The 23,387-nt window shown below is 36.5% G+C and overlaps 1 protein-coding gene across 2 annotated transcripts in view; it reads left to right on the forward strand.

Moving 5' to 3' along the window:
- TAFA2 (TAFA chemokine like family member 2) overlaps positions 1-23,387 on the forward strand; it is a 490,256-nt gene that overhangs the window by 435,416 nt on the left and 31,453 nt on the right. For both annotated transcript variants that reach the window (XM_037847595.1, XM_037847596.1), the window contains exons 3-4: positions 20,724-20,876; positions 21,840-21,964. In XM_037847595.1, the coding sequence (XP_037703523.1) occupies positions 20,724-20,876; positions 21,840-21,964 (278 nt within the window). The remainder of the gene's footprint in view (positions 1-20,723; positions 20,877-21,839; positions 21,965-23,387) is intronic.

Consider the following 23,387-nt stretch of genomic DNA (forward strand, 5'->3'; position numbering starts at 1 on the left):
TACGTAATCTAAAGTTGATTGTCTTGTATTACCAAAGTGAGAATACCAATATATTAATCTCCTCTGTCCAAATGAACTATTAATAAAAACCTTGAAATGGCACATTAAGCTACATAAGTATTTAAAGAACATGGTTCTTTCCCTCCTAATATAATTGCATTTTCTTAAAAAAAATGTAAATATAGGGTGGCAAGTTCTGCACTTTTAAGTGGAGTCTTACTGTTTGTTTTGTCTTAAGTATCACGAGTTAAATTTAAACACTAACTACCTATTTATTGCTTTTCTACTTTGCTAATTTAAGGAATATCTTCCTTTTCTGAAGTAGTTTTCTATTAATGAAGTAAGAAACATCTTGTCTGGAATAGGAAGTAAAGAAGAATACTTCATTAGCTTCCTGTCTGTCATATCCATTTATAACCAAGAAGTTAGGATTTGAGGACTAATTATGATTACTGGATCATTATATAGATATTCTTTTTTACTTTCTGGTATATTAGAGTAGACAGAGGGAAATACCTGAAACCTGAATCGTAATCCAGCTGCCTTGATCTCTATTAATGATTGTATAGTCTTTACTTTGTGCCCTTATGATTGTAAAAACCTTGTGACTAACTTCACTTGTACCCATTTATCCAGTTTTTCGACTTTAAAGTCTTATAATCACTGAAGACAGCCCCTAATGTTTCTTAATGAAGGGTCTTGGGTCAGCCCAGAACTAACCCACCCCAAGTCCAAAGTTATTTTGATAACCGAAGCTGGATCTAACCACAATGGGCCCATCTGACATGCGCAGTAGCTTAGACTCCAACCTACAAGTCACCTATACCTCATTATAATACTAAAAATCACACCCATCATCCTATTAAGGCCGCCATTTTCTTACATACATTCTGTGACTAAGCATGTAACCAATCTGTGCATGCTCAATAATTAGATCACTTCTAATTACATAATCTGGGGCCACTGTACTCATTATCCTAAAACCTGCCCATCTTTTGATGGTGTAAAACTATCAGAATTACTGTAGTTCGGGGAGGCAGATTTTGGACCAATGGGCCATCTGTTCTCCTGCTTTGCACCTAGCAATAAAACTCTTTGAAACCCTAGTGTCTCAGGAATTGGTCATGTGAGTGCATCAGGCAAAGAATCCACTGCCTTGGTCTGGTAACATGTTCTTTGTGTTCATTAATTTCAATTTGATAAATATTTACTGAGCCCCTACTCTGTGCCAAATTTAAGGAATTTACATTTGAGTAGAGAAAACCAATTCTTGGAATAGGATTTGATAACTGCCTAGGTACTTTGGTGGGACAAAAGGTGGGTTATCACTAGCTCTTAATTTTATCAGAAATAAACTTGATTCTGTCTTGTATATTTAAACATAGGAGATGTTCACATGAACTTCCCTTAACCAAAGCTGGAGACATTATTCAACAATTCTATGTAAAGTGAATTCTAATTTCTATATCCCTTACAGTATCTGTAGCTTTTTTCATATTTCTGATTGATCTGTTGGCTCCAAATACTTCAAACTTCCTTGCCTGGGGTTGTCTATCAAGTAGTTAATGATCTGTAGGCAGTGTTTTATGTAAGTAGTTTTCAAACAACTTATTGACCCTTTGATGTAAAAGTATGTTGAAAACTAAATATATAAAATACTTGGGCACAATTTCTCCCAGAATAAATGTTTTCCTCAAGCTTTATGATTAAATTCTGGAGTCTTTTGAAAAAAAAATGTGTAAATGTTGTCTGGGCTCTTCATTATCAGCAAATGAAAGAGCTCTTTGGAATGTTCCTAGGGGAAACAGGTTTAAATTCTTTGCTAAATGTCTTAAATAAATAGAAAATAAATACATTTGCTTCACCGATGCTCATGAATATTATATTATACACTTTAAACTTTAGTTAAAAGCTTTTGTAAACAGTCCCTGAATTGCTGGGAGACTTGAAACTTGTTAAATAAAAGGATAGAGAAAATCTTTGCAGACTTATTATTTTTTTTTTTAGGTCTGGACTCTAACCTTATACCTTTGGGCCAACATATTTATATGAACATATATGCTTTCTAGAAGCCATTTACATCTCCATTTATAACACACCGTTTGTCTTGGCCCTGAGCCTTGCTGTTTTGTAAGGGAGATCCCATTTCAAGAGGTACAAGAAAAAAATCCAACCATGCAGAATTGCTTTGTTTGTTTTATTGGTGAAAGACATGAACTCCCATAGCTTTTCCTTTTTGTTTTTTTATTTAGCAAGTATCCCTAAGCAAAAGTAAAAATTGCTGCTCTTGTTGCTTTTTAATTGTAATTACTGTTATTTAGCTCAATCCTTTTATTCATTGCAGATTACTTAGTAAAACCCATTGTTTTGTGTAGCAGTATATAATTGTGTTACAGTATTTTTGTCTTATAAGAGCCACTAACTAGACTTAAAGGCATATGTTTATTGTTATTTATTTCTAAAGTTCTCTGGGGGCTTCCCCACTCCACCCCAAGTGGCAATAAGTATACTTGGGGGAAATGAGTAGTCCTTTTGCTCTGCCTGAGGCTATGGTATACACACACACAAACCCACACACACAATTTGATGCATGTCATAGAAGAAAAGTGGAAAAATAGTGTCAGATTTCAAGTGGAGTGATATTCCAAGGTCTAAGCTGCTTTAAAGAAGTCAGAAGTGTTTAATAAAACAAACCCTGAACATCTTCATTAATCAAGCCAAGTGCAGCTGCCTGTTTTTGCAGCTGCATGACAAAAATACCTTCTTTTTATGCTAGCGCAGTTGGAGGTAGATGAGGCAGACTGTAGGAAGGCTGTAAATTCTCTGAAATTTGTCTTCTGCCTCTATTTTTCTGCCTTATGTTTTCTCCTCTGCATGTCCCCTCCATGGCCTTCTATTCTTCTGGAGCTTCCTGCTCCCAATCCAAACAGGAACGGATCTTATAATGACCCATTTATACCTACTGATTGACTGATTACACTGTCACTGAAATGCCTTCACATCAAAGCTTTACCTCAACCACCCTTTTATCTTTGATTGCAGGAAAACTTATTTCTTGTTAGAAAGACTTGGTTTCCTCTGAAGGCTGGTGAGGAGATTGTTTTTTGGAGGATGGGGCGAAGAGGGAGCCCTTACGGGTTTCTGAAATCACAGTTGTCCTAATCAAATAAATTGGATTTGGACCTTATGATGTTTTGAGCTATCCAGCCAGCTGCTCTACAGTCAGTCCCCCTTCCACATTCCTCCCTTCCTTACCTCCACCTCTAAGCCCTCACTCTGCTGAAGAATCTGAGAAAGTTTCCTTGTTCTTACTGAATTTGATTGAAGTTGACCTGATGCCCTGCAATATTAGTTTCTTCCACCTGTGAGATATGTCCTGCCCTAGCATAGGCATGCCTGTTGGCTTTTACCCTCTTTCAGTAACTTGTGTGCCCTCTCTCCTATTTGAAACTGATCTCTGATATATCTCCCATAAGCCGTGTCACCTGGAAACACATATATTATGTTTTGAGATATCTGACAATGTTTTCATTTGCATTTAATGGTTTTCCATATTGTGATGCTCCTTATCCCATGTTCCATCACTTCTAAGCTCAATTTTATTTTCACCTCTGGTTACAAAGTTTTGCCTAAAATCAATGTAGCATCCACCTGCATTCTCTTCATTTATTGAGATTTTATCATTTTGAGGATTAATAGTCATAGTTACTGAACAGAGGAAAAGAACAAATCCTGTACCAAAATACCATAGATACAGTAGTTTTGCTTTCTGGTAACAATTGGAAGCCATGTGCATTGTACCCGGGTGAGCGTTGAATTCTGCCCAGCACTCACTGTCAAGGCTTTTCAGAGAAAGAGAATGTCACTGATTTTTCTGTAGTGCAAAATCTCTAGCCCCACCTAGGAAAACCTGTTTCTTCCAATTGATTTTATCACCCTTACCACCACCAGGAGAGTAACAATTCATAGCAGCACATTTTCAGCCGGGGCTATTTATTTATTAACTATGGTTAGTTAGCAGGATCAGGCTTTAGCAGAACAGTTGAGGGTGGACATTGATGGCAGTGAATTTATGTTCTGGTTTGCCACCAGGCTGCTCCAATTAAACCTGTTATTCCAGTATAATCATCAATGGCACCCCATTTTACTCTGAAATGTGTTCTGGTTTGGCGATGTACTTCCACATTCTGTCTAGCTTTCAGATGTTTCAATTACTGGCTTAAACTCTCTTCATCTCTCTCTCTCTCTCTCTCACACACACACATATATACACACAGAAAAACACACATGTACACCACTACCTCAGAGGAAAAAGACCTAATTCTCAGACTAATTACCGTTTAAGTATAATTTAAAGAAGGAAAATGTTTTCTTTAATGCAAAGTGACCTGCCCACAGTAAACAGAGCTTTATATTATCATGCTAAGCAAGGTTCATTCTCCAGTGGGATTCATTGCCTTGTGTTTTCAAAAGCAGAGATGTGGTGCTGACCTTTTATTTACAGAAAAATTGACCGAGGCTTTGAAGACATAACTCTTTTTTTCCTTTTTAACATACCACATTTTAAATCAAGGTGTCCTTCCCACCAGTCTCTGTAAGTACAGGGTATCTGGTCAAATGATTTGTTACCTTTCTTGATCTAGAGCAAATTCCCAGAGGCAAGTGGAGGAGGGTGGATAGTGATGGAAGAGGATTATTCTTATAGTTACAGGTGGGCCTTGGCATTCACATTTCCCAAAAGAAGAAACCAAAGCTTAGAGAAATTATGTAATTCATTCAAGACACAGCTAAGAAGCCGCAGGACCAGGACTCAAACACAGGTTGATCTCACAGAACAGTTGAGGGTGTTCTGAATCAGGCCCTTACACTGCCGTTCAGCTATGTCATTGTTTGTTCAATGTTTGTCTTCTCCATGAAGGCAGAGATTTCGTCTTTCCTGTGCCTGACACACCATAAGCATTTAATAAATATTAAATGAATTAATGAATGTAGTCATGTGTGAGAGAGAAGGGGAGTAAGAATGAGAGCTAGAGTGAGATGGAGATGTGTTGGCTCTGACAGGCACAGTCAAGGATAGAGGTAAGTGTCTATTAGTAATAAGTGTTCACAAAAAGTCACTAAGATTCTTTCCAAGGAGTCCTGGATGAGAAGCCAGTTCAGTGTCATGGATATAATGGATATAATGAGGTAATAATGTTTAAGAGTGTCGGTTTGGTGGCAAAGCAGTTTGATAGTTTTTCTAAGCAGCTTCCCTGCCCCTTAGCCTAGAGAGACAGTAAAGAAGAGTTGTCAAGGTTTGGGCTTTGAATTCAGTTAACCCACAGGTTGAGCCCTTAAAAAAATCCCCACAAGTATAGAGACAAAACGCTTTCTATTCAAGATCTCATTTCATTCTCATAACAATTCTATGAGGCAGATACTCTTATTTCCATTTTATGGCTGAGTCATCTGTGTCTTTGGAGTGAAATAACTTAGCAGGGTCGTACACAATGGGTAAGGTTCCCACTCAGGTGTATCTGACCCCACTGTATGAGCTCACAGTTGTCCATGTCCTCAGGAGGCCTTATGAGATTGCTGCGGCCCCAAGAAGTTACCACCAACCCCATCTTCTCCCTCACTGTCCAATGATGATACTACCTCCTGCAATTCTTTAATGTAATTCTTAAAATAATCCTTTGAGGCACTGTCTTAGTTTCCTAGGGCTACTATGACAAAATACCACACTTGGTGACTTAAAAAAACAGAAATGTATTCTCTCACAGTTATGGAGGCCAGAAGTCTGAAATCAAGGTGTCAGCAGGGTTATATTTCCTCTGCAAACTCTAGGGGAGAATCCTTCCTTTCCTCTTCTGGCTTCAGGTGGGTCCTGGCAACCCTTGGCCTCCCTTGGCTGATAACTACATCATTCTAATCTCTGCTTCCATCTCCACATGGACTTTCTTCTCTGTGTCTCTATGTCCTCCCCTCTTCTTATAAGGACACCAGTCATAGGATGGTACTATCTTGATACATAACTAATTACATCTGCAAAGACCCTATTCCCACAAAAGGTCACATTCTTGGATAATAGGGGTTTAGTCTTAGGCATTTCTTTTGGGGGGGACACAATTCAATCCATTACAGGCAGATTCTTTGGTTTTTCCTCAACTTATAGATGAGGAAACTAAGGCACAGAGAACTTAAGTAATTTAACTACATAGCAGTTAAGTTTAGGCCTCCCAAACATCTTTCCTTGCATAACCACAAGGGTTCCCTTGTTGACTGGCTCTAGAAGCTGTGTTTTCAACTGCTATGCAACTATTCATGCTGTTTACAGCTTCTCAGATAGGAAGATACCATGCTATGGACTAGATCTATAAGTTAATTTTACTGAAAGCCATTGCCGCCTGCTGTGCCTCTTATCCTGAAGAATGGTCTCATGAGGATAGCATGTCTCTCCCTGGATTTGTAATGATGAGCCAATAATTTTGAGTACTGTCTACATGTCAGACCCAGTGTAAAGAGCTTTACCTGTTATATCTTATTTAATCCTCCCAACAACACTGTGAAATATGTTTATTATTCTTGTTTTGCAGATGAGGAAACTGAAGTTTAAGTGTGAGTAACTTGTTCAAAGTCACACATTACTAATAGCTGTGTAAAAACCGGCATCTCTCTGATGCCCTTTTGTAACCACTAGATGCTCTGCTGCTTCCCACCAGAAGGCTGCATTAGCCTTTGATTAATTAATTAGTTTTGATGGATGGTGGCCATTTACACTGCCCAGGAAGGCCTGTTACTGTACACATTCAGTTCACTTCCAGAAGAAGGCAAATTACCAAAATAACAAACTAATGCCAGTATCCATTTACTACTACATTTCATACGATGCCTAGTATTTTTTCATCTGCAGAAAGCTACACTTCCAATGTACCTCAGGACTGGAAGCTTATAATAATGGCCATAATGGATACTGAATGGTTGCATTTTGTTTAGGATATGCTATTTAAAGGAGCAAGATAAGTGTTTTAGAAAGATTTATATTAGAAACATTTCAATATAGGGTTCTAGAGAATACATGCACTGTGGTAAAATATACATACATGTAAACAAACACAAATGTGGTTTTCATATATACCTTTCTGTACCCTTATTAAATATACACATAGAATTGTCAAAATTCAGAACCAGAATGAGCTTTGAGATCACCTAGTTCAAATCAGTAAACCAAGTGAAGCCTCTGATGCTGATATGACTTGACAAGCATTCAAGCTTCTCACATCTTCTCCTTTATGAATTCTTTCCCAATCCCCCTTCTCACTCCTCTCCCTCCTTGGGTTGAACTGACTCCTCCTTTTTTGAGTTAGTACACTCTGTGACTATTTTCAACATGGCTCCTTTAACACTTTATTTTACTTTCTGTGTATGGCTCTCTCCCTCTACTGCCTTCTAAGCTCCTCAAAAGCAGGGACAGTTTTCCTTTTGGCTTTATGTCCGCAGGACCCAGTGAAGTGCCTAGCACTCAGTGCTGACTGAATCTTCAATGTATGAATGAGTTGGCCAAGATGTTATGGTTAGTTAGTAGTGGAGAGTAAACTAGGGCACAGATTTCTAGACTTGTTGATCAGTGATCCTCCTATACTTTGCTCTTTCTCTATTCTAATTTGAAATTCACATCATAAATAAATTCTAAAGAGACTTTTTTAAGAGTAAATCCTCAGAAGCTATCAACGACAAATATAACCTAATTGATATCAGAGTGTAAAGTCCTTACTCGGTGAATAGGTATTACAGAATATAATTTTTCAAAAAGCTCATAGCATCTTTTTTATAAAAACTAAAAGTGTCTCATCTAGTATTCCTTAAAATTTGAGTCAGAATTTATATCTTTTGATTTAGACTGACACAGAACCTGGCTGTTCCATATTGAAATTGCTGAAGTGTAGAAGAAAGGTAACCTAAGTTTTCATGTCAGTCACTTGGAACAACGCAAGCCTTCCATGTGTGAGAAAAGATTTTGTTGTAGTTAGAAGGAAGATTGTATTCATTTGTGCCTAGTACTGTTTTTTTTTCAATTTGTAACTCTATTACTGACTTCAAAGAACACCCACATGTAGGGAAAAAAACCTTGAATATACAGAAGGGAATGGAATTATGAATCTGAAAAATTAGATACAGGAAATAGTCGAAGTTTACTTACAGATGTTACAGATATAAGTAAGAAAATGTTAATTATGGAGGCAGAGGTCTAATCTATCTGTGGGGTTAATGAATAGCTTCACAAAGTAGTTGATGTGATGCCCTGAATCTTGAAAGATGGGCTGGGTGTTTCTGGTGGAAGAAAAGGGAGCAAGGACTCAAGAAAGAGGGAGAGATGACCTGGGCAAGATGGAGAGTTGTGAAGAGTGTGCTGTGTGTAAGATTCTGAAAACAGTTTATATAACTTCAGAGTAGTGTACAACAGAAGTGCCCAGTGAGACTGGAGAAGTCAAGAAATCTTATGCTATGCTCTGGAGTTTGAATGTATCCTATGAAAACTGAAGTGCCAAAAATGGTTTCATATTGTGGACATGCTTTTAGAAAGATCTATCATGCATTATATATATGTGGGGGTGAGGTGGTGGTGGTGGGGGAGGCAAACTAGAAGCTGGGAAGACCACTCTTGTGGTTATGCAAGGAAAGATGCTTGGGAGGCCTAAACTAAGTCAATAGAATGAAAATGAAGAGGAAGGAGGGAGATTAAGGAGGTGTATAGAAGGCAAAATTAGAGGAACTTGGTGACCAAAGAGCTGTGGGGAGTAAGGTACTGGACGTGACCTTTAAGATTCCTGAGGTCTAATTATGAATCTTCCATTATTTAGCTCTGCAACCTTAAACTAGGATTATGTTTTCTAAACATCAAGTTCCTGTTTAATAAAATGGCAAGGTTGGATTTTATCTTTATTGTTCTTTAAGTTTCTAAAAATCTCTGATGCTATCTTAGGTGTCTGCATTGCATAAATATATTTCAGAGTCTGGGTAAAATCCTCTTAGCCTTCTTAATATGGATTACATTTACCCTTTAAGAGGTATAAACATATTTATGGGTGTTGACTCAACTAATCCTCATTACAACCTTTTATGGGAGATAATATTACAATTCCTGTTTTACAAATGATTTCTTTCTATTCTCTGCTCTTTCCACTCACTGTGTCATCTCCTTAAAGAAGCACTTGGGCTGTATTATACCTCTTCATAGATCCATTAATAGGAATATTATTAAGTATTAGTTAATGCTTGCTGCTATAACAGATATACCTTGAAATCTCATTAGGTTAACACAGACTAAATTTATTTCTTGCTCACTGGAATCCAGGATACTTCTACACAGTCATCCCAGGACTCAGGCTGATCCTGGCACTGCTGTTTTCAACACATGGCTTCCAAGGTCACTCTGGGCATTTTTATCTACATGAAAGAGGAAAAGAGAGTATCTAATGAAGTGAGAATTTTTATAGACCTGGTCTTGAAGAAACATAACTCATTTCTGCCCACATTCCACAAGTTACATGCTCACACTTTCCTGCCAGGAAGGCTGAGAAATGTAGTCTAGTTGTGTGCTCAGGAAGAAAAAAAGGAGACTTAGTGAATAGGAAGGCACTGGCCTTAAAAGCTGACACTTGCACCTGGGCCATCTCACTTCTGAATACTAGTTAAACCACTGTGCTATATTGCCTTTCAGACTTGAAATCAAGCTGTTTTGCACCAAAAGCAATATGAGGATGCAAGTTGACTTTATAGTGATTATTACACTGTGCAGTGAAGATCTATGGCTTCATACAGAGAAGAACTATATCCAAAATATAAATTTCATAAGCTCCCTTCTCAATTTCTCATTAAGTTCAGTGACTTAATGAAATTAATTGGTGTTAGCTTTTAGGGATTAAAAAATGTCTTACTTTGACTTTTATTTTCTGCTAGGTCTAATCTATTGTACTCATATAATAAAACAATCATCTCATAACCTCATAGACTTTTTGAACTGAAAGGAATCTTAGAGTTAACCTAGTCTGAGTTCTTCATTTATAGATAAGGAAAGAGGCCCAGAGAGCTAAGTGACTTACTTAGCCAAGGTTACACTCTTTAAGGATAGAGAACTATGAACTAGAGTCCAATCTCCCATCCTTTCGTTCACTATTCTTTCCACAAACTCAGTCGTTTGCTTCAACAAGCACTTGAGCTGCACCAAAATCCTTCCTAGGAATACTTCTTGAATATTATTAATCTTAAAAAAAAAAACAGTATGATCCATACAGTGTTTGGGAATTGGGGCTCTTCTGATCCTTCTCATTTTTTTTTTTTTTTTTTTGAGTAATTTAGGATTAAGCAGAAAATCTGCTTATTAACCCATTCCATTAGAAAAAAATGGACCATTTTCCTTTCATACCATTTGGTGATAACTTTAGGGTCAACATTTGAAACATCAATTTTCACTATAAGGTAGTTATGGAAAGTTGAACTGAGAGTTTCCTGGATCCTAGTTTGAGGATGGGAATTGGCATCTTTCTCTTAAAAGTATGTAAAGAACAACTCTGGCTGATAATTAACTATAGTTCACTGTAATTTTATTTAAAAAAAAAAAAAGGAAGTAGTCTTGTCAGCACATTTTTGGATCAAGGAACAGAAACTCCATTGAATTACCTTGGGAGAAAGGAGGATCACTGATGCCTGTTCTACAAGAAATTTTCAGAAAGATCTCATAAAGGGTAGACACTGAAGCAGCTCCTGGGCCCATCTGCCCATTTATCTCTTAACATCTCCTTCTGCTCCTAGCAGGGTTCTCGCTGACTGCTTCCTCCGAGTCCCCGCCCCTTATCATGAGTCATGCGCGGAGCTCTTCATGGTCACCTGACTCTTGATACTAGATGGCGTTTCTGATAAAGTGCCCATTTCTACCTGGCACTTCTGTGGTTTTTAGATCGAATTTTCAAGAGATTTTATTGTTCTAGTTCCTCTTTTTCAGAAAAGGCCTTACAAGCAAAAGTTGCTGGATAGTTTCTGAGGGAACCACTGATTTGTTTAGGCTAATCTTTCTCAACATCAATTCTCATTTGAACTATGGATGTAGAAGATGGTTGTGATTGAGCTGAGGAGCAGTGAATCTAAAAATTCTCCCAGAGTGAATCGTCTTCTGTTTTGTCTCCTTCTCCTAAAAATAGACTGGGAGACATCCTCTGGTTGAGAGCTTGCTCTTGTTAATAGAAACTGTAGTATTAAATGGAAATTATAGGGTTATTGTCCTTTAGTAGCAGTCTTCTATTCCACCCCTAATAATTTTATATTTTTCCATATAAAAGTGGAGCAGTTTTAGAAAACAGACTTTGTCAAAATGCCTTTGGCACTTGGCTATTAACTCCTTGATCATCCTGATGTCAAAAATTATGGGAACTTTTAAAATTTCTTTCAGCTATTTAAATGACCATTTCTTTTAATTAGATTGCTTCAGCATGAAAGTCTAAAAATGTACCATTTTCTCATTTTGATGAATTAAAGTGAGAAACTAGCTGTCTCAAAAAATTTTTGTTTCAGCACATTTTTTTTCCATTCAAAGTAATTTACAGCAACCTAAATCCACTAACTAGTTTGCATTTTAGATGCCTATTGGTGGATGTAGGTGATGCTTTATTTCTGCTAAGAAGGTGTAATACAGCCACTTTGGGAAGCCAGACAAGCTGGGCAAAACTATTAGATAGGAGTTTACGGAGAAAAATAAAATTTTAGAATCAATGAGACAAATCAGAGTACAAATTAGGACTGATTTCTAATGGAAAGGAAAGCATATAGGAGCAAATTCACAACTTGATGCTAAATTTACTCTCCTCTGTAGCTTAAGTGTCAGGATGTGTTTTTTTTAAACATGCATCTCATTCAACACAATTAAATATACATATTGAAATATAAAATATGAAATGAGACAGTCTATAAAATATAGATAACTTTACCTACAGCCATTTCTTTGTACCTTGTATACTTGTATTATTTTGATATTCATTAATTACATTAATAGTAAAAGGAAAAGATATATTTAAATAATTCTGTATACAATTTCAAAGCATTTTCATATACATTGTCTTGTTTGGTCTTCATAAGGACTCTACTGAGCCATTTTAGAAATGAACAAACCAATTCTTTGAAAGCTAAATGGACTTGCTTAAGGGTTTACTCAAGTATAATATAGGCCAAGCTAGGCTTGCACCCAAGTATTTCAGTTTCAGAGTCCATGTCATTTCTAGACTACCATTCATTGTGTATGGGGATATTGATATACTTAATGCATTCCTCTACATGATCTAGAATTGTAGCCTCTTGCATGTATTTGGAGCTCCATGGAAAAGGCCATATAGGATAGATCATAGTTTTTAGAAGCAAACTGCCTAGATTCTGATCTCTTGTTTTGTCCCTTACTAGCTAGTTTACTTGATAAGTTACTTGATATCTCTGTGACTCAGTTTCTTCATCTATAATTTGGGGATGAGTATAGTTTCCTCCTCAATAGTGGTTGTGATGATTAAACGATTAAATCCTTGGCATAGAGTGAATATTGATTAAATGTTGGCTGTTATCAGTATTTCATAATTTGTTCCCAGAGTGAATGAATTCTTTTTACTTTGCTCAAGGTATTTGATTTATATAAAAATCATTTTACTCAAAACCCACTTTTCCTTATCTATGTTTTGATGGTTTATTCACAGGTGATGAATAAAAGAATGAACTTCACCATATTATGCATATATATAATGCATTGCATGTTATATGTTGTATGTGTATGTATTTATCTATGCATACATACAAACTAAATGTTATATAATCTGGAGTTGTTTTCTACGGAGAAATACCTTTCAACATGTAGAAATGTGGCTGGAAACAAAGATTTTGGTAAGAGGCCCTATAGGACTTCTTACTAGTATATGCATCTTTGTAGCTTTGCAAAACATCTAAGAGTTTTAAGATATATTTTAATAGGCAGTTTCTTAAAAGCCATGTTTCTAGGGTAATGTAGGGCCAGTGATCGTATTATTGCAATAAGACATGAAGGTCATAACCTTGGAAATTAACAATTAGAGCTGCATAAGAGTTGGTATCCCTATTTCATGAGAATTTAATGAATCCTATATGTCTTTGGTGTCATTTCACAAAAATGTAGGAGGCAACACTTTGCATTTATGCATCATATCCATGGCAGGAAAAAAAGTCAGAATTTTTTTTGTAACTTGGAAATTGTGACATGAAAAAAATTGTTGTTCTTTTTCATTTAAATTGTCTTCACGGGTCTTGCATCATTTTAATATGATGCTAATTGATCTTCTGTGAAGCCTATTTTATTAATTTGGAAAGCCCTAATATTTGATTAGTTTAGTTTATCATAAGCTCTGTCTGAATCTGTATAGAGGATTCTAGTAACTGCTTGAATTTCCTAGTCTCATTGACCTTTTAAAGGAAAACCACAGGAATTAGTTTTACCTTCTTAAATTGCTTGTTTACAATTTATTAAACACATACCACATACTGTGCAGTTTACATGAAAAATTAGTCTTTGTCTAAAAGAATTTGGTTATCATAATAGAAAGTTAAGATACTTAGTAGAAAAATAAGAAAATATACATATGTATACATATACCATGCTTTCATGTGAACTAAATTCTGTTAGAAGTTTCATCTCCCTCTTTTGGGGTATCTCACTTCACTTGACATATTTACTCAAATACTGAAGAGTTGGTATTCTCCTTACATATGCCCTCAAACTCTTTGAGCACAGGGTTATCTACTTATCTTTCCATGTATTCATCTATCTATCTATGTCTATTTCTATCTCTATCTCTATATCTATCTTTATCTATATTCTATATCTATCATTTATTTTGTCTTAAAAGATTAGTTATTCTCTCTGCTTTCTCCTCAAAAAGCTTTACACCTTTAGTTTAAATACGAAGAAAAAGGCCAAGAGAGTTATTTTACAAAATTCCATTTCTGGCCAGGAATTTCATCCTGTGTTTCTGTGCATTTCATTCATAGGCTATGAAGACAAAGGACAGAGCAGGAAAGTCCTGTGTCTGTCAGGCTACAACTTCTCTTCCTGGTCACCTTTATTATTAGTCTCTTAACATTTAGCACCTTGTTTTCTGAACGGTGACATGCCTCTCTTTCTTCATTGAGGCCACTACCTTACCTTTCTGTCCTTTGTACCATATGGTCATCATTTCACCTCCCTTCTCTTCCAAAAAGAAAGACACACACTTCTTCACCAGTGCTCTGACAAACCAAATTTAGCCAGTGTAACTATCCCATTGGGGGATAGTCCTGTACAATCCTTGAATTATGCAACTATCCAAACATTTTCTTTTTAATCTGTATTCTGCATTAGCATAAATAAGCTAGGACAGTCCAGGTTTTGAGATATCATGCTTCATTGACTTAGGCTCCAGCTAACATATTTTGAAAAAAAAAAATCCATACTGAACAATGTGAAAAGCAGAAAGCACTACTGTGTAGTTAGGGTAGGTCAAGTTTTGAAGCAGTAACAAGCAACCTCCAAATCTTGTAGGTTATAACAAGAAAGGTTTATTTCTCACTCATATGTGTACCGTGGTTGGCTGGGGTCTCTGTTCTTGTCTCACTTGGGGACCCAGATTGAAGGAGTCTCCACGAGCAAGACCGTAACTGCAGCTCTGGCTGGTAGCGAGAAACTTGCTGATTACACATTAGCTCTTAAAGCTTCCAGATGGACTGCTACCCTTTTTTCTCATAAGTGACTCATGGTATTTTAGCTTTTGTTTAATTGGCCAAAGCAAGTTGCTTCACCACATCCATATTTAATGGCATGGAGAAGTGTGATATTACCTTGTGTCCAGAAGGGAGAGAACCAGAAACATTTGGGGGAATAGCATTATAGACTATGATATTACTTTACTTTATTTTTCTTTTTTCCTTTATAGGAGAAGTTGTGGGTTTACAGACTCATATTTCTTATCCAGCAAGGAAATTTGATATTGGCATTGGGAAGGGGAAACCAGATGCATTTTTTTTTTAACCTTTCCATTCTTTTCTTTGATGTATACTAAAATCTCCTTCTAACAAAGATGGTAGAGTAGGCTTGGTGCTAAAATGATGCTTTTCTCAAGGAGAGGTCAGTAGAGCCTCACTTTGTGCTCCTGAATTGCCAGAGTACAATGGGAGAGAGCAGAGCCCCTCTGCCAAGTGGTTTTAGCTCAGTGAGATGCCAACCAGCATCACACTCCGAGGAAGCACTAATTATCTCTTGTCTCTAACCTGCTTCTATTCAGACTTGCAGGACTAATCTCATCATAGTTCACATCTCTTTCCTCCTAACCACCCCCCCCAAAAAAAAAAAACCTATCAGAAGTGCAAGCTCCCAGATGATCTATCATCGCAGAGATGCTTATCCCCCTTGAATATGTAATCCTAGCCCATCTTCCATCCCAGACCTTACCAACATGTCCTCAGCAATTTACAGTGTGCATCAGCTAACTCTCTTACATCCTCTCACCTCTTGTTTGAATGTCATCTTAACCATTTTTTCTTAAATGAAACCTGCCTGCCTCCTAAGGATGTTGCGTCCCTCACATCCTTGTCAAATTCATGCCATTTTTCTTCTCATTCCCCATGTGCCTTGTGACTGAAAGGGGGGTAATTGTTCTTGTTTCTCTTTGAGGCGCACACCTATCTTCCTCTGTATCTACATAGTCAGCCTTCACTTCTTTTAAAATAAATTAACTGTCCCCACACCAATCTAATGCCACTCCCGGCAAGTGCCCTTTTTCTTTCTCAAGAACTTTCCCTTTTATTTTTCCATTTTCTTTCTCATATTGTCAACTTCCCTTTCTACTCGATCATTCCAGCAAACAACCAATTTAATAGCCCCCACTAAAAAAATTCCCTTGACTCCATGCTTCACTCCAACTATTGTTCTATTTTCTTCTTCCTTTCAAGAAAATCTCCTTGAATAAAATTTTTATAGTCGTTCCACATATTACCTCCTTTCTCTACTAACCTTACTTCAATCATACTTTTACCTTCACCACTCCACTAAAATGATTCTTACCAAGATCGAATGCTAACAATAACACTAGCTAACACAGAGTGACTACTAAGAGGTAGGCAGTGTTTTGAGCACTTAAAACATATTTACTTAATCCTCAAATTAACTCTATGAAATGGTCATTTTAGTATTCTTCTTTAGGCATAAGAAAACTGCTTCCTAGTGATGTTAATAACTTGCGGAAGGTCAGACAGCTATTGAAAAGGATTTGGATTTGAACCCACCTACTCTTGACTTTGCAGGCTGTGTTCTTAACCATAAACCATATTACTTTTTTAAAAATTGGTTTTGTCCACATACCATACAAACCATCCAAAGTGTACAGTCAGTGTCTCTCAGTACACTCACAGGGTTGTGCATTCATCACCACAAACTATTTGAGAACATTCTCACTGCTCCCAAAAGAAAAAATCCCATATCCCTTATTCCCCTCATTACTGACAGTTAGTATTGGTATAGTACCTTTGTTACAATTGTTGAAAGAATATCACAATATTACTGTTGACTATAGGTCATAGTTTATATTAGTTGTATTTTTTCCCATATACCACCCTATTATTAATATCATGTAATAATGACGTAAATTTGTTCTAGTTCGTGTAAGAATATTCTTATATTTGTTACACAGTCCCATGTTTTATCCTCTAGCTTTCCTTCTAGTGACATACAAGACTCTAAACTTCCCTTTCAACCATGATCACACACGTAATTCAGCACTGTTAATTACATTTACAGTAATGTGCTACCACCACCTCTATCTGTTTCCATTTACAATCAACCTTATTAACAATTCTGTACAAATTAAGCACCAGAAGCCCATTCTTTATCCTCATTCTGTCTCCTGGTAACCTATAATCTAGATTTTAACTACAAGAGTTTTCTCATTATAATTAGTTCACACTAATGAAATCATAAAATATTTGGCCATTTGTGGCTGGTTTATTTCACTCAGCATAGTGTCTTCAAGGTTCATCCATGTTATTGCATGCATCCTTCTTACAGCTGAATAATGTTCCATTGTATGTACATAACACATTTTGTTTATCCATTTATCAGTTGATAGACACTTTGATTGTTTCCATCTATTGGCAATTGTGAATAATGCCACTATGAACATCTGTGTGCAAATGTCTGTTCGTGTCCCTTCTTTCAGTTCTTCTGAGTATATAACTAGTAGTGGGATTGCTAGATCATATAGTAATTTTACACTTAGCTTCCTGAGGAACTACCAAACTGCTTTCTAGAATGGCTATACCATTCTACATTCCCACGAGCAGTGAATAAGTGTTCTTATTTCCCATGTCCTCTCCAGCACTTGTAGTTTTACGTTTTCTTGATAGTGATCATTCTGGTAGGTGTGAAATGTTATGTCACTGTGATTTTGATTTGCATTTCCCTAATAGCTAGTGAAGATAAGCATCTATTCATGTGCTTTTTAGCCATTTGTATTTCCTCCTTGGAAGAGTGTATTCAAGTCTTTTGCACATTTTTTAATTAGTTTGTCTTTTTATTGTTGAGTTGTGGGATTTCTTTATATATTCTGGACGTTAAACTCTTATCGGAAATGTGGTTTCCAAATATTTTCCCCCATTGAGTAGGCTACCTTTTCACTTTCTTGACAAAGTCCTTTGAAGCAAAAAAGTATTTAATTTTGAAGAGGTTCCATTTATCAGTTTCTTCTTTCATTGCTTGCACATCAGGTGTAAAGTCTAAGAAACCACCTCCTACCACAAGATCTTAAAAATATTTCCCTTTGTTTTCTTCTAGGAGTTTTATGATCCTAGTTCTTATATTTAGGTCTTTGTGAATAATTTTTTTTCTTCAATTAACTGGAACTTTCAGCAGTATTTGACCTAGCCAACCATTCCTGACTGCTTGAAACATTTTATTCTATGATCTTCTATGCCTTCATCTCACGTGCTTTGTCTTTTACCTCATGTATGGCTACTTACGAGTCCTTTTTGCTGGCTTCCCAATACCAGATCTAAGTTTTGGACTCTACTCTCCCCTCTTCTCTATTGGCAACATTTCCCTGATAATCTGTCCAGTCCATGGCTTTAAATGCCACCTATAGGCTTAGGTCTCTTAAGTTTATATTTTCAGCCCAGATCTCTTCCCTAAGCTCCATTTTATAAATGTTGCTACCTGATTTACGTTTCTACTTGGGTGTCTCATATGGATCTGAAACTAACATGGCCAAAATAGAACTATAGCTATCCAAATCCTACCAATCTTCTGCCCAATTCCCTTTCCCCAGGCCTTCTCCATCTAGCATCACCACCATATTCTACTTGAACAGGCCAAGCCTAGGAATCCTTGACTCCTTCTTCCCTCACAGCTCACATTCAGTCCATTAGCAAATTAAACCAACTCTACACTGAAATATCCCTAACCTGCTACCTCTCCCAATTCTGCTGCAGTTACTATAGTCTAAATCCCATTCCTTATCATCTAAGCTCCTGCAACTGCTTCATAACTGGTATCCCTGATTGCACTCTTGCCCCTTTTAGTCCATTCTCCAAAGAGCAGCCCAGATAACGTTCTAAAGAATAAATGAGATGATTCCATTTCCACCCAAAGGCTTCCTTTTGCAATCAGAATAAAATCCAATCTCCTTACCATGGCATATCAGCCCCTATATTATTTGCCTACATTTCTGCCACATTTCCCTCCGGCTTTCAAATGTTCAACCATACTGCAGCCACACAGGACATCTTCCTGTCCTGGGAATAACACACTTCCCTGCATTTCAGAACCTTGTCATTTGCTGCTCCTTCTGCTTTGAATGATCTCCTTTCTTACATCTTCACAGTGGATGCTTACTTCTCACCATTCAGGTCATCATTCAGGTTCCCTCTCAGGGAGGGCTTCCCTGAGACACTTGCTAAAATATATGTCTGCTTCCTGCTTACTTACTCTCAATCATGTTACTTGAATATTTAAAATTATCTCACTTAATTTCGGTATTCATTGTTTGGTTTCACTATAGAAACAGAAGCACTTTGAAGACAAGAACTGTATCCCTCTTATTCATTGTTGCATTTCTGGGGCTCAGAACCATGCCTAATGCCTAACATTCATTCATTTAAAATGTGACTAAGTGGAGTACATTGCAGAAAGCAATATGTTGAGTTGTATAATATAGCACCAATTTCAGTAAAATAAAACAAGCTGACTTACACTTAGCCCATGAAACATTTTCCAGACCATGTGAATATAGGAGTAAAAGTCTAGCTCTTTTAATTTTTTACCTTTCATAGAAATAGACTTGTGTTTGAATCAAACACAGAATACATTCCTACTTCTATCTATGGTGGCAGAAAATGGTATCTACCTCTTGAAATTTCTTTTGAGGATTATACGTCAAAGTTGTTTGTTACACCTGAGTTTCTGTATGTAACTCAGTATGAGAGATGGATAATGCGTGTGATTGTTCTCTCTAATAAGAAAAAATCTAAACAAGCAATCGACATGAGTTACTGCTGCATGGTTCCTCTTATCTTCTTGGGAGTATTAATATAAATGTATGATGTGCTGAGCTCTTTTACGATGTTTATTGTAACACATTGCAATGTTATGTTTATAACATTAAAGAACTTCAGATCTAGTTTTCTATTTAAATTCTGTTTTTATATTTAGCACATTTTAAATAATTTTCTTGGAAGCATAGAAATTTAACAAATGTTTGATTTTAAACAGGTTTTGCTTAACATTTGCTTTAATCATTTCATACTAGGGTTAATACTTTGAAGAAGTGCAGAAATAGAAATGAAGGCTAACTAGAACCCTAACATGATGTGATAAGTGAGATCCAAAATTCCAGTCACCCAGAAAGCTCAGTAGCCTTATTGCCACATTAATGCAATGGGTAGAGGAGCCTCATAACTTATTGGATGGGGTTTCCAGGCTTCTAGCTGCCAGATCTAAATCCATCCAAGTTCTGGCTGCAGTTTGGTGCCAGTTGGTAGCAATTTTCCCTTCAGGAAAAATTGAAAGGAATGATTCTGTGTCCTCTGCCTGGCTGGGACTTCCAAGTCAGTGGTATCAATTTCAAGGATCATCCAATTAGTTCATTTTCAGTGAGAATGAGCAGAAGAATACTGAGAAGATGGGCATCCACCCTCTGCCTCCCCACATGCTAAGAGGAGATTCCTGCCTGCTCTACACTCTCTCCCCAGAAGAACTAACCTCTTTCAACCCCCACCGACTTTGAGAATGGGGTGGTCTGCGCCCTATGGCAGGACATCTTATCTAGGATTTTCCCTCCCCCCTACCTCTCTCTCTCCCTTCCTTCCCACCTTTCACTATAGTTTGATTAACATCTTGAACAAAATGGTGTGAAAAAGTCATATGCAAATATATTTTTGATGGCACCATATATCTCCTCTATATTTCAGACTATTTTACCAGCTTTCATTCTAATCTACTCACTAATTGTTCCTGCTTCACCAACCATTTACTGACAGAGACAGTCTTACTACATTTAGAAAAGAAGTATGCATTATGGAGTTAGCATCATTGTATTTCTAGTTTCATGCATGGTGACTCCGTTATAGAGCTATATTTAATGTAATTCTAATTAAAAAGAAGTGGGGAAATGTCCAAAGCGTTCTCAATGTTGTCTTATCTTTTGTTTTTGTTTGTGCAGTGCACCATGTTAAAACGGGAACTTGTGAGGTGGTGGCACTCCACAGATGCTGTAATAAGAACAAGATAGAAGAACGATCACAAACTGTCAAGTGCTCCTGTTTCCCTGGGCAGGTGGCAGGCACCACGCGAGCTGCTCCATCTTGTGTGGATGGTGCGACTTCTTCCATTGCTTATTGCGATAGAATGGTGGGGATTGTTTAGAACTGGAACCCCACTATAATGGTATCAACTAGGGTCAATCCTGGGGTACCACAAGATAAATCTCATGGCTGAAATGAATCTATGTGGGGGATATTTGAAATAAAAAACCTTTGGAAGGAGGTCTAAGACCTTATGCAATTTTATAACAAAAAATATTATAATAATGTTCCAGTAAGTCAATGTGTTTCTTATTCTGATCCCATGAAATATCAGTTTCCAAGTGGGGGGCAGGGAGGTTGTGTACAATTTAACTGAGACAGGAAGGATGAAAATGGATGATATAATAGCATGGGTTTTTAAACCCATGTATGGTTCTAAAGAATGAAAAAAAACATATAAATGAGGGAATGTTTAGTTGTGAATAGAACTCACATAAAATATTGATTTTGTTGAAGATGCATCAAAATATTAGTCTCTTTATTTGAGGCACACCTAATTGTAATAGAATATAATTTTTACATGGGTCTATTTAATTCACATTAGCATAAACAAAAATTTAAGTGCTCATATTATCATAGTGCATTCTTTGTGATGAAGGTTACTGCCCACAATAAAAGAAAATCATGTTAACTTTAACTACTGCTCTCCTGATTATCAGCCTACTCATGGGAAATAGTATATTGATTCTAAACTGGTTCATGGTCCCATAGTGTTATTTGTTTATATACATATGTGCATGTATATGTTCTTATAGTTTCTTTCCATTATATTAGTTTTTGTGAAGGTGACATTTTAATATGAAAATTACTTTTAGTCAGAAAATCTAGAAAAGGTTAGTCCCTTTGGACAAAAAGAGAAGGATGTCTCAAAATCTAGTTTATGCAGTGGTGGGAAAATTAGGTGGTTCCTTTTAAAATGTGCATCCAAAGAATTAAGAGCCAATAGACAACACTGAATTTTCTATCTCCTGTAGCTTCAATAGTGGAACAGAAATGGTGGTGCCATATGCAGCCGTGTCTTGAGGGAGAGGAGTGTAAAGTTCTTCCAGATCGGAAAGGATGGAGCTGTTCCTCTGGAAATAAAGTGAAAACAACTAGGGTAAGTGGATAGCCAGTTTGGGAAAGCAACATACCTCTGAATTAATGGAGCATGAGACATGTGTAATAACACCTATAAGTAGTAGTAGTAGTTGTACAGTGGAGAGAGTATAGTTTTGCCATAGCACATTTCCCTCATTTTCTTCCTAATTCATTTTTTTTGACAGTACATTTTTATTTCACTCAGAGTAACATCTTCTATAGAGTGCCATCAACTATCATGTTGTCTGATAAATAAACGCCATTTGTTCCTTCCTGAGATACTGACGATAACGTGAAACCTCCTGAGGAGCATGTTAAATTGTTGGGAAGGTGACCCCAACCCCTTTCATGTGATATACAGTAAACTAAATCAATTCTGAAAAAATAGAATACATATTTTATGTGATTTAATAAAATATTCCAACCAAAATCTTTTCAGTTTTATGAAAGTAATCATTGTGATCATCCTGATTTCTGGATCATTAAATAGCTTTCTAATGGTTAAGGTTGGAATCAGTGTAACTAATGGATTACTGAAAGGAATTTCAGAATCTCAGAGTCAATAGAAAAAGAAATACTTTTCAGACAATGATATGGTTCAGGTTTGTAATGACTGATTTCTGGGGAAAGGGAGAGCAGTGAAAAACAGGTAGATTCCTTCTTTGATTTCCTAATTACTTATGGTGATTATGGACTCACAGAACTTGAATTACTTCTTCAAAGAATCAACAAATAAAGGGTTTGTTTTGTTTTGCTTTTTGCCCTGTGGGGAAAGCAGACTATTTATTACAGCTGGATAATTGGGGATAGTATGGAATACTCATATAAGGGGTATTTTATAAAAACTCACATAAAAGTAGAGACTGGTTAACTTACAAAATTGATCAACATTAGCAGTTTTTTTTTTGTTTTTTTTTTTATGCATGTCTGGACATATTCAAGAAGATTATTTTATAATCTCATTCAGATATGTAATTCAGTTTTGTCAGGTAATACGTTTAGTGCATTGGCTGCCCAGACATACATAGAAGTGACCAAGTTATAAATAGTATAGGTAATGACATTATATTTTGTAGAATTATTCTCGACTCTCAGTTATTGGCTAAGTGCTGGCACTCCCTTCCAAGATTCATAGAGTGCATGAGCAGTGAATTAGAATAATTGTATTATTCAATGATTAAGCATATGTCATGATCTATATTGTTTTGTTAAATAATTCTGGAAATATAAACATTTCTTTATAAGCTATTTATAGCATGAAGAAATTTTTTTCCTAACACACTATTAATTCTCAGTCCAAAATAGCACTCGTGGGAATTTACTTAAGGTTTGAGATTCTGAAACAAATGCATAGATATCTATATCTGTATCTATTTATCTATCTATCTATATAAATATACTGAACTCTGCAACTAAGTTCTATATTTTTATTTACTTCAGTG

This window comes from Choloepus didactylus, chromosome 8 (genome assembly GCF_015220235.1).
Source record: "Choloepus didactylus isolate mChoDid1 chromosome 8, mChoDid1.pri, whole genome shotgun sequence".
Lineage (NCBI taxonomy): Eukaryota > Metazoa > Chordata > Mammalia > Pilosa > Megalonychidae > Choloepus > Choloepus didactylus.